The sequence below is a fragment of the Puma concolor genome, chromosome A2, assembly GCF_028749965.1.
Source record: "Puma concolor isolate L17-30 chromosome A2, mPumCon1.1.hap2, whole genome shotgun sequence".
Classification (NCBI taxonomy): domain Eukaryota; kingdom Metazoa; phylum Chordata; class Mammalia; order Carnivora; family Felidae; genus Puma; species Puma concolor.
The window spans coordinates 92,849,645-92,865,124 of NC_141668.1; the positions used below are offsets into that span (position 1 = coordinate 92,849,645).

Sequence of the window (15,480 nt, forward strand, 5' to 3'; positions counted from 1 at the left end):
TTCTCTTCCCTTCCCTGTTAGACTTGGGAAGAGCCTCCTGCAGCTTGCTTGCGCTTGTTCACGGAGCTCACAAGGGGGAGCCCCACACCGTGGAAAGGCCCACTGGGGATCGCTGGGGTCCGGGGCTCTTCCCCACACAGGGAACCCTGGAAGGCACGTTATATTCCTGTATTTGAGGAGAATATGAACCCACGGGTTGTATAGCTCTTGGGCTCGGATTTTTTGGCAAATTGGGTGATGAGGAGTATGTGGTCCCGGCCGGTTAAAATTTATGATGTTCTCCTGAATTCGATCTGGGAGTCCACAATTGGATCTGGGAGTCCAGAGGCCAAGTGCAGTGCTCTGCTTGCTCATCTACTCTCTGGTGGCTTTCACACCACAATGGCTGACAGGACTTGTCAAGGCAGAGGCTATATGGCCTGCAAAGCCTAAAATATCTACTATCTGGACCTTTATGGAGAAAGTTTTCCAATCTCTAAGCCAGATGGTTTAAGTGTTGGATGTTTAATTGGAGCTAAAGAAAATGGTTAAAAATTTTTTCATTATTAGTCTATTTACAAGCATAATAATTTTGTCATAATCGTACTGTTTTCTTGAAGTTTCACATGGAGATTAGAGTGTTTCTATGAAGATATAAGTTAATAATACCATTACTCAGCCCACATACTCAGTCTCAAGTCCCACCTACTCTGTGATTCTTAACTGGTTTTTTTGCTCCCAAACACTGAGCAGACTGCCTCTTGCTCAGATGTGTTGATTAGCGCTGGTTCTATAGTGCCCTCCACCCCGCCAGCCACGTCACAGCCCTCGCCGCAATGCATAACTGAGTACCCAGTCTCTTGATTCCACCGTGACCTCCCTCCTGACTTGTTTCCATCTGTGTTTTGGGCAGCATGATCTGCTTTCTTTCAGGTACCCTTCAAACTTGCCTATCACACAGGCAGTCCCCCAGAATGTACAACGCCGAGAGAGAACCCTAATGGAAACTAGGGGCTCTGGGTGACGATGATGTGTTAAGGTGGGTTCATCGACTAGAACAACGGACCACCCATGGGGGACGATGTTAACGGGGGAGGCTGAGGGTGGATGGGAACTCTCTGAACCCCCTCTACTGTTGCTGGGAGCCTAAACCTGCTATCAAAAACGAAGTCTACCAAAAAAGAAAAGAGACTTGGGTGATAAAACTCCCTTAGGGTAGTGTTGTGCTCACCTTCCCCTATTTCAACAAAGGGCCCCATCATCTCCAAAGGTCTCTATCTAAAGTCCTCCTTTAATCCACCTTACAGATTTCCACACCCAAGTCCCTCCTCTCCCCTTTACTTCTGTTTTGAATCCTGCCAGGTGGGCACCAATTACTGCTGTCACCTCAGAGGCGGGGTCTCAGCCCCTGCTGGTGGCTCTGATGCACGGTGCCTGTCACGCGATGAATTCACAACCCACCGAGCACCAGCTTCATCATCCACCTCCCCCGACCCTGCCTGTGCTACTACTGGGTTCTAGATAGTTTGCTGTGGCCTAAAAAGACCTTCAAATCATCAGTTTCCATTGTTTGTGTTACCTACACACGTACAGAGCAGTTTCACCCCATTCATGACTCTCACCCCAACCCTGATGCCGACCCGGAGAGAGCCGGGACGTCTGTGCGAGTATCACTGAAAAAAACGGTCTCTGTCTAACAAGGCAAGGCTGCAAAAGGGCTGGTTTCTCTCCGACCACGCTGACTCTCTCCTTCCTGAGACACCTTTCTCCGTCATCTTCTGAATGCTTGGAATGTCCTTCTGTGCTGTCCCTGCAGAGCCCTTTCCTAGGGGCCAGTACTCAGGCCTTCTTTTTGATACAGCCTAACTCCTGGCAGCACAGAAGAAACCACTTGGGAGTCACGAGAATTTGTGGAAAGGTCCAGGACTTCTGCATCAACGGTTGTGGCTTCGTGGGAGTCCGCATCGCAGGCTCTGTTCGGGGTGTGGCCACCGTAGATCAGCTATGCGGAGGGAGCAGCAGGCCCTTCTTAGGAAGCACAGCTGGTTTATCAGGCTCGGCCCCACTGCCTCACCGTGTGATCCGGGCCACCTTTCGAGCCTGTCTGCTCGTCTGCCAACTGGGAAGGACACCTACACCATGCAGCTATGGGAATGGGAAGACAGTGCTGGGAAGAACCTGGCACTCTTCCAGGAACACGGAGGGACCTTTCTAACAGTGCTCACTGTTCTCCCCGCCAGGCTTCCAGACAGCCTGAGGGTCTCCACGTAACCCAGCAGGTTCACACTTCCGTCAGGGCATCATCACTTTGTACTTGAGTATCTATTATGCTGCAAGTATCTGTTCCATGGTGAGTTTCCCTCTAAAGAACGTAACTTAGTTTGGAGGGTTGGGGCTGTTTTGTTCCTTTGTGCAGCCCCAGGACCTAGTGCTTGACAAATGCATGATCAATGAATTTTAAAAAAATGAATTAGAAATACAGGAAGATAATCCGTAATGAAAAGTAATGACAAGTGTGCAGAAGAAAGTGAATAAAGGAGAAACGTGATTGTAAGATCCTCAAAAGCAGCACAGACACGAAAAATGGAATTTAATGCTCTTAGAAAATAATGTTTTGTGAGATGCCTTAGTTCATGTCAGAGCTGAACCTTAATGAAACTATTTCCTTATGAAAAAACTTACTGCTTTTAGTAATACTTTTCAAGTTGCTATGGCATCCTGGGCAATCACCCCACTCCCAAAATGTAGCCCCTGCAGATTCATACATAGAAGAGAAATCCCCCAAGGGCTCCAACTGTCTTTGAGACATGCTGTATAAATATCAGTCTAACAAATTAATGCACCGAAATGTGCAGAGACTGCAATCAGTCTGTAGTGAATGAATTAGATCCATTTTATCTAATAAATGAACCAAAAATCCACTTAGCAGTTCCATTTGCATCAAAAGGATAAGACATTATGTAAACTACACAATATGTAGGAGAAAGTTCAGAAATGAGTTTGTTTTTTTGGTATTCATGAAAAACACCATCAGAACTACGGGGAGAAAAACAGATTCAAGCTACCCTCCCACGTAAAATCAGCACAAGATTTTCAAGCAATTATTAAATAACTTCATTCGCTTGAGCACAACCTCAGCTTTCTTGGAAGTCAGGCCAGGCATTATGTAAGAGTTAGTCTCAACTCGCGTTTGTAATCAAAATAAGCAGATGGTTAAAGTTACCCTTATTGAAAGAAAAAAGTCGTTCAGGAATTGCACAATTAGTAGAGGAATGGTTTGTGGTAACATGGCAACACTGCTCAAGTAGAGGTCTTTATGGAACACAAAATTCGTTTCTGTCAGGCATGAATTATCAGTGTGCTTCATACTGAAATACATACACGGCTCCCAGATCTACCATGTGCCTTCCCAGGCAGGGAAGTCCCTGCCTCCCCTGGGCTCCATCCTCCCTCTTGGTCCCATCTCGGGCACCCAATCCCCAGAAATGAAGGTGCCTAGAGCCGCAGGGATACCGGGAGGAGAGACTGAACGTAACTCTCATCAACAGGGACCCCGCCGTTCTGCAGAAGCGCACAGGAGTCAGAACGGTTCTCAGCCTGCAGGCCCTGAGAGGCAGGAGGGCAAAGGGTTCAGGACGCATCTGGCACCGACAACTGTGTCATAGATGCACAGATAAAAGGTCTGACAGGCAAATAGGGCTTGTAAATGTTTCCGACACTGTAAAACAGGTGTTCAACGCAGACAGAGGAAGAGCAGAGGAGGGCAGGGCTACGAGCGGAAGAGGTGCTGCTGGGCTGCAGGAATCCAGAGTTCTGCAGCACTGAGGAGCCAGTCCTCACTCAACACCCATAGAGCCACAGGCGCTCCCCCGCGGCTGTCACCTATGTCCCTGGGGGTGCACATGTCCGCGGCACCTGCCTGGTGGGGGCAGAGGACGAACAGTTTTCTCCCGCTTACACCGCTTGGCCCCAGGAGTCAGCGATTAGTCTGATTTTAAAATGAATGTGACCAATATCCACTCATGCTCTAGAGAAAGCTCTGGTGTCAAAAGGAAGCAGAAAGGAAGGCGGAAAAGAGTTCATTATTTGCCACTTACTGAGCAGCAGTAACTCGCCTCGACTTGGCCTATTTATGACAACTTAACACAGTGTGCCAGGGGGAGTGCAGGGGCACGCGGCAAGGTCTGCCCCAAAAGTGAGAACGAATCTATTGACACTTAAAGAGCAATACTCACCCTGGGTTTATTCAAAGGGGAAAGGAGTTCACCCAGTGGTGCTTCAGTATGCAGGCACAAAATTAGTTTTGCAGTAACAGATAAGAGAGAACATTCTCTAGGACAAAGCTTCCCTCCTTGCCAGCAGCCTGGACTGTAGCAGGAGCATGGTGTTTTGGAATCCCCCAAGGAGGGCTCGGTTTTCTGCCTGGGGCTTGAAGGTTCTGATATCAGACATGTGCAGAGTGATGGATGGGCCTTATTTAAAAAGCATGACAGTATTTCTGAGCATGATTTTCAGTTGCTAAATATAGGCTTAGCAACAGCACTACCGATGAAATCACTCAGGAGACATTTTAAAGAGAAGCAAAACAAAACAGATTTGTGATGTACCCACAGCAGGACAACTGTCATGGATGAACTCATTCCAACTTGCTAAGAAGACAAAAATGGGCCCTGTTCAATTAACTGAATCCTGGATCCTCTGTTACCCTGTGTGCCACGCTGAGTGAGTCTTTGAGACTCGGGGGTTAAAATCCACAAAGATGCAGCAAATCTGAATTAGGCCCAGGCCAAGTCTCTTCCACTCTAGAGTTCCGACCGAGGGCAGCTCTGATGGGCCACAGGAACCCACGAGAGACTCATGTGGCATCCTCACGGGTGAGGAGAGTCACAGATGAGCAAGGAAGAAGAGCGGGGGCCCAGCATAATCTGCTCCTTATTCACATAGGCTCTGGAGGGACAGGGGCTCCCCGCCCCTGGCTCTGAGCCCCAAATGCCCCTCCCAGAATCCAAGGGGCTCATGTTTCTCATCAGCCCCTCACAGCTGCCTGCCTGGCGGGGTCTCTCACCAGGACGGTGGGTCCCAGAGTCAGCTGTGCTGTGGAACTGCCTTTCCCAAGTCCCAGCCCTGCAGATTTGGAGGTAGCTGAGGGTGTGGCCTGGTCACCAGGCTTTTCCAGTACTCTGTAAAGGGATCTGCCACGAGAGTGTGGTTGAGAACCACCTTACTGCATTAGCCCCACTCTGGCTCTGTGGAACCCGGCTCCTTACTCTGCATGAGGCTCAAGCTTGCTCGGTGTGGTGGTCCCCAGACTGACAGTGTTAGGACGCCCCAGGAGAGAGGAGAATGTTTCCAGAGCTACTTAAAAAGTACGACTGACTGAGATTTGGAGAATGAGGGTGACAGAGGAGCTGAATGATGTTGCAAAGGTTTTCTAGAGTGGCTAGTAGGTAATGGTGACACCCCAACCGAGACGGAGAGTCTGGGAGAAATGAGCAGATTTGAGAAGAAAGAGGATTTAACACTCTGGGCTTGAGAACTGTGTGGGACTGTGAGTGACATGATGGCCAGGCTCTGGCCTGAGGTCCCAGACAATCAAGGTGAGTCACAGGCCTGGGAGCCATGAGGACAGAGGAGATCACTAGACTCAGGGTCTAGGTGAGCTCACCTGGGGACCAAAGCACACACGGAATGTGAAAGAAAAAGAGCCAGGCACAAGTTGGGGGAGATGATGCCATTTGAAGAGTGGACAGAAGACAATTCTGCAAATGAAACCGAGGGAGAAAAAAAACCAAAAACGACCAGACAGATTAGAACGGAAGCAGATGACAGAGGTGTCACAGAAACTCTGGAGGGAAGGGCTTCTCTTGGTCTGCTTTGTGTCCTCAGGGCCTGGCACATAGTGAACTGTTCAGTCAGTGTGGCATTTCCAGAAGGAAGTGGCGTTGACTCAACTCTAAGCTACAGAGCGAGAAGGCAAGCGCAGCACCGTTTGGACTTGGTGACTGGAAGGCCTGTGACTTGGGAGAGAGCACTTTCAGGGCAGAACGCTGAGGGAGAGCCGCCTGATGTGTGCGGTTCCTGCGGCCGCCCCGCACCCGGGCGTCTGGGCCAAGGGTGACCGGAGGGCCGCTGGGTTTGTCCAGTTATTATTCTGCTAATAACTGGATCGCGTTCGGTTACTTTTAAAAGTTTACTCATATCTCTGCTCCACCGATTCAGTGACCGCAACACATGACAATGAAGCAGAAAATGGGGCTCTAGGGCTTTTCACTGGGGACATGGGTTTTCAAAACCAGGGCGACAGCTCTTAGGGCTATACCGGTCAGAGGACAGCACAACAGGCGACGTGAAGATGTGGAAGTGAAAGACACAGACAGCAAAGCACGTTGTGCCCAACAGCTGCAACCGCAGGGTGTCCCACACACAAGTGCCTCTGCTCGCAGGCGGCCTGCCGCAAGGCAGTGCCACTGAGTGCCCCAAGCACTGCCTGGCCTCCTTTCCCTCTGCAACCCTGCCCTCCCCCGCACCGTGCTGGAACAGGCAGGTGTCCCAGGGGCGCATGGCCTTACCTGATAAGGAGGAGCCTGTCCTTTTCAGATGGATGGTCATCCAGCCACTGGGAGAAGCGTGCATGGGACCATTCTGCCCTCTGCAGGGTGGGAACACAGGCAGAGACAGGGTGTTCACACAGTGTCCGTCAAGGACAGCAAGTGCTGCTCAAGGATTCCCAATGTGAAATCACCCGAACACCTGCCCGCAGGAAGGCGGCAAGCCTTTGGTGCACCTTCCTGACCTCCAAGGAACCTTTTTGATTTGTCAGTTGAAGGTGGGTCAGCAGAGGAAATGGTGCCTCCATCAAAAAAGCTTTATGAATCAATTACTTGTGTCATTATATTTAAAGGGTGAACTCTGGCTTCCCCAGGGTAATTTCTCCATTGCTGAGAGTGGGCGCTGAGCAGTGGGAAATCTGTCACTGCTAAGGCAGAGATCCATGACTGAGGAATGCAAGAGAAGGCCAGGAACCCATTCAGTGACTGGGGCTCTGTATTTATAGACTTAGGAGGGAGAACTCACAAGAGAGTTCTGGCTTTACTTTATTACCTGAAAAGGGGATTTCAGCTCAGGGGGTGCTCTGGTGAACAAAAACTGAATAATGATGCTGAATGGAATAACATCCCCCAGTGCAGGACTAGTGGCCACATGTTCATTCTTCTGGAAGATCAGGGGTCTAAGAGAAGAAAAAGCAAAGGTTATTTCAACTTGTTCAATACTGAAAGAGGTGATTTGGTAGAAGAATCTTAAAAGCACGTTAGTAGAATAGCATAGTAGTTATAATAGCTAAGAGTGGGAGAATGAATAATAGCATTAGTCCTAAACTGGCTAATTCTTAGCCATTTCTTAACCACTACCCCCAATTCAGCCTGGAGAGGGGGAGAGAGGGAGAGAGAGAGAGAGAGGGAGAGAGAGAGAGAGAGAGAGAGACGCACACATACCACCCCCCCAACCTACACTCTGGCAGGCTGGCCTCCCCTGGCCTATGGGTATAACTTGACTTCAAGGTGGCTCAGCAAATTCCCCTTTTAGAGCTCATCTGATTAATAGTCTGAAATCAAAGCAGCAGTAAAGCCTTCAAACAGTTATAACCAACAGATACTTATCTTGATCAAAACTTCCAGCTTTCACTTTAAATAAAAATCCCTCTTTGGGCTATAACCTAGCATGGGTAAATGCAAACATGGTCTACACAGCTCTCAAAGGGCAATGATACCCCACATGTACTAAATTATTACCTTCTGAACATCCCGTCAAGATTTATGCCAGCTCCCTTCCAAAACACCACACGAATGCACAGGCAAATCTCCCCCCCCCCCTCCCCACCAATCACCACCAATCAAAAGGCTGGCAAGAGTAATCAGAAACTTTTATTGACCTCTCCTTGGCCGTGGGCTCTGACGGACAGGAGGTGGACAGGCCCCTCTGCAGGGGCCGAATCTCAAGAGGGAAGAGGGCAGTGGCACCTCCCGGCAGAGCAGAAATGATTCCAAAGTGTGTGAAACAGCTCTGTGTCCTGGGCTCTTGCCTCACCCCATCCTAATTACCCCCAATCCACACGGGAGGCCCGCAGGACCCAGAAGACCGGCTTCTTCCTCACATCCATGTCCAGGTTTGATGTCAGAGTCACGAATACTCTCAACAGGCAGCCGGTTCTCAATGGATCCAGATTATTATTGGAATGTCTTTGTAATAACTATTCTGAAAATGAAATCTATCTCGGGTAGGGAGTTTTCTAATTTCAAGCATTTTATCAAGTAACGTTCTCCTATAATTTCTTTTCCATAGTCATTGTGGAAACGTTTCAGTCCACTTGTGCTGACCATCACCAACAATCCATAAAGTTCCAGCCCAGGCCCTGCGGGGGCCACACTGAGCCCACAGCACACCTGCCGTGAACATCCTCCAGGCCCAAATGCTCTCACGGGGCCCCACGCCGCAGAACTGCACGCAGAGCCAAGCTCCTGAGAAGGTATGAAACGGTCACCGAGGGAAGTTTGGTTTTGTCTGTAGGCATCCTTGTGTGAATGTCTCCATCTGGGAGGGAGCTCCCAGGTTTGAACACTACCACAGCAACACCTACCACACGCAGCATTCACAGTGTGCCAGGCTTCAATATTCCAGCACTTCAAACATTCCGGCAAACAACCCTATGAGGGAGGTACTGCTCTACCCCCATTCTACAGGTAGGGAAAACTGAGGGGTGGAGAGACCATGTAAAAGCTAGAAAAGGGAAGACTAAGGATTCAAATACAGATATCCTGGCTCTTAGTTTTGCCATGCAGACTCTTTTAGGATATCAACTACAGCAACTACTCAACATGTTTTTAGAGCAGGCAGACTTAGCGGGGAACAGAGAGCCCTGGTAAAAGCACAATTTCAATTGTCAACAACTTCTACAGAAAACCCTGAGAAAACCAATGTTTACAGGACACCATTTGAAGGACACACCATTATTTCTTAAGGGCCCCCACATTCTCTCTGGGTCAAAGCGGACCTCCAGTCACCTGTGTACTTCAGCCGTATCACACAGTCTCTCACAGCAATATTTTCACCCGGCTTGACCTTATGTTGCTGCAGGGCAATGAGGGGACACTGACTCTGGGCCGGCACGGGGATGAGGCTGTGCCCAGTCCCGCTTCCCGCAGGCTGGAGCCCTACTGTCCCAGCAGCAAAGACAGCTCCCAGCCAAAGTCCCCAGGAGTGGCCGACATTCCCAGAAAGCTCTCTGCAACTCCAAAACCAGCTGGTGGCCACGCGGTCTGCTTTGCTGTGCCAGTGGCAAGGCCGCTCCTGTGTGAGCTGTGGGGAGGGGTCCTTGCACTGGGTCATAGGCTCATCCTGCAGGTCTGGCAGGCCTGACAGCTGCTGTGAGGGACGCAGGGAGACAGGAGAACGCACGCCTTCCCCTCACTCCCTGCCTCTCTGGTCCTATGAGGCTCTCCCCTTGCCCCGGAAAAGCTCACTCTGCCCGTGCCATCTGATTTTGGCAGGATTCACCTTGAACCCAGGTTTGTGACAGAAGGAGACCCTGGGGGACCAGTCCTGTGTGATAGGCCTTGACATAGGGAAGAGCAGCCATACAGAATCCTTTCTGCCTCTATTACAGGACGACGACCGAGAATTTCGGTCCCTGAGTCTCTCAGTGCTTCATATATGTCCCAGGTATAGGTGATTTACAATTCTGTACCAATGAGCACAGAGAATTCTCTTAAAATTCATGTATTTCCTTCCTCCTGAAAATGACAATTACATAGCTGAATGGGATTCTCTTTTACCCCAGGGGGTTTAAAGTCAAATATGAAACATAGCTACTGCATGTATTCATGGTTTGAATACTGTTTTTTAATTTCTTCAATCTATTTTTTAATTTTTTTTAATGTTTATTTTTGAGAGACAGAGAGACAGAGTTGGGTGGGGGAGGTGCAGAGAGAGAGAGGGAGACACAGAATCTGAAGCAGGCTCCAGGTTCTGAGCTGTCAGCACAGAGGCCGACGCGGGGCTTGAACCCAGGAACTGTGAGATCATGACCTGAGCCGAAGTCGGACGTGCAACCGACTGAGCCGCCCAGGTGCCCCCCCTTCAATCTGTTCTTGATGCACACTGAGGACGATACCGGGGTGGAAGGGCATGAGTACAGCACGGAGGGAGGCTTGCAGGTGACCCACTCGGTGGTTGCCGGCTGATGTACCTTTGTAACCAGGCATGGTGAGAACCGGCTCGCAGGAGCCCGTCTGTTCATCACCTGTCCCTCTGTGGCTGTGAGTCTCAGCAGTTATTTTTCTGCCAAGACCCAATCTCCCACTCTAGCCACTACAAGGACTGCCACACTGGATCTGATTCCACACTATGCATCACTGACATAATTACCTGTACACATCAAAGGCAGACATTTTACTCATGGTGCTTGTTTTAAGAGTCTGAAAGAACACAGCATGAGAACTTCCCTTCTCCCTGACTCCAGGTGGAATCTGAAACACTGGCAAGTTAAAAAATAAATCACCATCTGAGGTGACATGAGGAACAAAAGGAAATTAATTAAGGTGTTATAAAACGCAGTTACCCCAAATGCCACAGCATCATTCTTAGAGAACACGCTAAACAGAGCAGCACTTTCAAGGTTAAACTTTACAGACAGCAGGCAGTCCTCATTAATCAGAAGTATTAGGTCCCATTAGAAGAAGCACTCTTTCCAGTAGGGGGTCTCCACTCCGAAAGGACTTCCAGCTGGGGGGCTGCTGGTCGTCCGTGGAGGCCAGTGATGAAGTGAAGGGACACTGCTGTTCCCGCATCCACATGCAACATCGGCAGCAGCCCATGCCACCTGCCACCCCTCACTGCAAACTTCCTTTTGCTCAGGGGCCTGGGAAGGTGGCAAGACCACCGAGAACACGCAATGACATCTGGAAACAGCAGAGAAATGAGAGTGGAGGGGAGGGAACACTCTTGCCCCTGCATAGGGCACACGAGGGTCTGGCCTTCTGGAGAGGGGAAGAGAACGGTGGAGGCCTGCAGGAGGGGTCAGGGTGCTGTGGCAGAAGGGGCCATGGGGGTCCCAGGAGAGAACAAAGCAGGAGGCTGAGGGTTGCAGGTGGGTCAAGACTCAGAGTAAAGAGGTTAGAGAACTCTTAGCTTCCTTTCTTAGGATCTAGATGTCATGAACCCCAGCAGCCCAGGCGGGAAAGGAGGCAGGGTTTCAGGAAGACACCCTCCAGAAATAAAAGTGTACATTTGGCTCAACGTTCTTCGGGCATGTCCTAGAAGCCTGTACACAGCAGACGACAGTGAGATGCAGCATTCATAACAAGAGGTCACCACTAAAGCGAGGAGTTTAGATTCACCTGAAACTGACATTTTCCTGGATGATTTGTATATGCATTCGGATGCTATTCTAGAATCAGAGTGAAAACAAATGGGAACTTCTGGAATAAGCTCTGGGGTGTAGCGGTTACAAGCACAGTTGGGGATCAGGCAGCCCTGGGTCTGGAAGGCAGATCTGGAATTCCCACAGGACTTTCAGACAAGCAGCCCCAGCATCAAGGCGTCCTGGGAGTCACTCCTGACTTGTGTCATTGTGAAGGTCAAATGGTGGAGTATCAGTGAAACACAGCACACAGCCTGAACACGCAGTCAGTGGTCAAATACGGACCGCAATAAAAACGATAATCAGTGAAATACCCATCCCTCCACATTTACCAGCGTGCTCCCAGCACTGCCAAAGTATTGGCAAACAGCAAACCAAATCCAGCCCAGGATGTGGCTGCCTTCTGGCTACAATGTTGAAATCTGAAACTCGGAGTAAAGAATCCAGAAACCCTGGGGAAGTAGTTACTTCATGGGATGGATTAAGAACCCCAGATTCACAAGTGAAAAGAAAAGAACACATTTGGGGGTCCTGGTGCTAAAAATGGAAGCTTTCATTCTACAAACATGTGGGCGTGGAGGGGAGAATTCCAAGCAGCAGGACAAACTGTAGACACAGCAAACCCTCACCACGCCTACAGGTGAAACCAGCTGATGGGAATTCTATACTCCAAGGTTACTGATGGTTTCCTTCTTCTCCAGCCCCTCAGGCCAACAGGTCCCTCATGGCAGCCTGTCTCCTGGTGGCTTCTGGCGGAGCACGCCGTGGACATAATCCAGGGGCGACACTGTGCCCTCCAAAGCAAAGGTGTTGGGGCCTGGGTCTGTGTCCCTGAGCTGGTAAAAGCACGAGGTCCCTGTTCCGTCCCTTGCCTCACTAAGGTCTGTACTGAGAGTGCTTCCAGGCCCCTGGCCAAGTGGAGCTAGGGTAACCACCTTTGTAAACCCCACTTAGGGGACAATGCCCTGCTGCAGAGGGATGGACAAGGATGTGTCTCGAGTGGAAACACAAATCACCCAAGGGCAAATCCCTAATGTCAGCAGCTTCCTGAGGCGTCATTCTGTCCTGGGGAAGAAAAAATTCCCGCTGCCTGGGAAACTCTAAAGGAGACAGTAAAATGTAAATGTATGCAAGAAGTTTGCTGGCTTAATTCAACAGTCCACTACTATTACTGTCAAGAAGCAAGCACCCTGCAGCAGATGGCATCCATCACGGGGGAACATCCATAAGGGCGCACGCGTGTGTGTGCGGGTGTGTGTGTGTGTTGGGTGAGGGGTGCTGCACTGGGGGTCTGGCTGGCACTGTCACTCTCCCTCGCAAAAAGGCCATTGCACGGGGCCTGCCGCCCTCTCCTGTAGCCACCACCTCTGATTCAGATGTAGGCCAACCTGGCTTTTCGCTGCAAGGCCGCCTGTTTTTCTCACCCCGCTCTCCTCCTTACATGATGTTTTACAGTATTTTATATCATTTTTTAGCTTCTTTGTTATTTTTAAGTGGGAATAACACTACAAGAGGGACTTTAAAATATATTTACTGGCTTTTCTAACTACAAATACAGAACCACCAAGGCAAAAACCATGAAAAATATAGAAAACCTCTAAAGGGAAACTCACCAGTGACAATCCATCAAAAAAATGTTGTTTATCCTTCTTGACTTTTCCTCTCCATACATACACTTATTATTTTAAAAATAGCAGGGATTATATCATATATACTGTTTACTAGCCTGTTTTTTTTTTTCATTTTGTGATGCATTACAAAGTTTTTTCTCATATTATTAGCTACTAACCAACACTATGAATTGTTAATGGCGGCATATATTTGATCCTATTAGTGTGGCAGATTATTTGGCCAACCTCCACTGACTGCCACTGAACTGGTTCTGACTGAACTGGTGACTCATGGAAGGAGACCTATGAATGAGAGTCAAGGTCAGTCATGTGCATGGCCCCTCATCACAACTCCCAGCACAGATGACAGAATTAACAAGAGCGGGCCCTTCCATTCCAATTGCTCAGGACTAATTGTGGAGAAAAGACAGACATCTAACACGTGTTTTCAGAGAGGCAAGTAGAGGGCTGACATTAGGGATACTGGAACAAAGATTACTCGGTACTGAATCTCTCCTCTCTAGGGAAAGACTGTGTAGGACCCTCCACACAGGTGAGCTTTACTTAAGTCGGTCTCTTCCTATGACAACAGTAAAGAAACCAGGGCTTTCCCAACAATGTTTACAGACAGAGGTAAATGGCATGTACTGGTGTCTCTCTTCCCAAAGGATGGGCCCTAAAACATTCTTTGCAGACTAGAGCTAGATTTGAACCCCAGAATATACCATGCTTTCATTTTTATTTCCTGATCCAGTTCATCCTAAAATCTTTCTCAAATGGTCATCCAAGTCCTGTCAAACAACTGAGAAAGTGCTAAATTCAAGTCAACAGATTTCGTGGATTCAATGTAACTGCAGGAATAAATTGGTATATAAAAATCTGTGTTAGAAGTTTTCACTAAATTCAAGTTACAGAGCATGCTCCATAGGCAATGGATATATATGTGTGTGTGTATATATACACACACTAATTGTTCTCTTAACATTATGTGCCAAGGCCTTGGTGCTAAGGAGTCCTCTGCAAGAGGAAGCTCAGGGGCAGGAGAACTCCAGGAGAGAAGGACACAGATCTTCCCAAGTGCACAAAGGAACAATTCTGCCCCTGCCACTAGCAGCTAAAATTCAAGAGTTGAGGCCCTGTGAGGAAGGTGAGAGACTGCGGATGTAAACTATTAGCAGGTCATGAAGCCAATGTAGTGGGATAAAATAACCAAACTAGAAATGTCAGAGAATGAGAAGAGTTATTATTGTTTCACCACACCTATGTGGGTGTGCATGTGTGTGTATGGGTCTGAGTGTGTTTGCGTGCAAGTGTATGCCTGATTGCAATATAAAATACCTCTTACTATGAGTCATGGTCAAAGTTTGATGCCCATCCCGACTGACCATTGCCCCATCAGAGAAGCCAGCTATAAAAAACATTTTTTTAAATTATACGTTGATCAATATCAATTTTTTAATCCATAAATTGGTACTAGACGGTGTCACCACTCTAACTTTAAATGCTCCTTTAGAGGTTCATTTTCTCATGAGAAAATTGGGAGAGTTGCCAGAAAATTCCCATCTTACATGACTGACAACAGAATTGGTTTCATGCGAAACCCTCAGAACTTGTATCCCACACTGTGATACAATTTAAAAGCACATGGGTAAAAGCTATCTTGCCTCAGCCCATAGAAAGATAAACACTATTTTAATTCATACACATGCAATAAACATGCGGCCGGGACTACCAAAAATAATAGCCTCATCTTAATATGGCAAATCCCAAATGACAGCTTTCCCACACTTTTGTCAACAGCTAGGTGGTTAATGACCTCCCGCATACTAGTTGATTCTGTAACTTGGGGGCAGTGTCGTATCACCCCTGGAATTGCTGGGTTATCATATAACTCAGTGACTTCACAGGAGTCTTCACAGATTATTTTTATGATACAGGCAGATGACTGGTGGATCAGTGACCTCAGGACCCCTTCATCTTTCAACCTGTCCATGTTTGGTAATGTCAAACCCTAAGACTTCAACAAAATATTTAAATACTTTTTAAAAGGTCTGAGCAGATCCAAAGAAGGTATCTGAAAACATCTGTGATCCCACTTTAAGTTTTTTTAAAACCCAACACTGTAAAAGGCACATTTGAGGAAAATAACTCGGGTTCTTGTTTTGGCATTAAAAAGAAATCTTGGCCAATTACAAATAGGCAAGAAAAAGCACAGGGCTCTCAATCAACAACCTTGGATTCTTACATTTCAAGTGACATCACGCCTGAATTTTCTACTATCAAAAGCGTGGATGGCATAAGACACTGAAGAAATCATTTAAAGGCCATACTTCTTATTGATTACCCTGGTTTCTACTTCTGAGTCAGTTTTTAGCAAACTGCATGCCTGGAATCTCTTCACTTACCTTTATAAAGAAACGTTCAAAGACCATTATGGTCTTGGATATTCCAGACAGTTTTATCAGGTTTCCCCTC

General features: G+C 48.1%; 1 protein-coding gene across 4 annotated transcripts in view; it reads right to left on the reverse strand.

The window, feature by feature from the left end:
• The window catches only part of COG5 (component of oligomeric golgi complex 5), a 341,375-nt gene that overhangs the window by 24,252 nt on the left and 301,643 nt on the right, over positions 1 to 15,480 (reverse strand). For 3 of the 4 annotated variants that reach the window (XM_086696940.1, XM_086696941.1, XM_086696939.1), the window contains exons 20-21: positions 7,081 to 7,207; positions 6,549 to 6,628 (exon numbers count right to left, since the gene is read on the reverse strand). In XM_086696940.1, coding sequence (XP_086553066.1) covers positions 6,549 to 6,628; positions 7,081 to 7,207 — 207 coding nt within the window. Of the gene's footprint in view, positions 1 to 6,544; positions 6,629 to 7,080; positions 7,208 to 15,480 lie in introns of those variants that run through there. The other variant, XM_086696942.1, reaches the window with a different exon arrangement.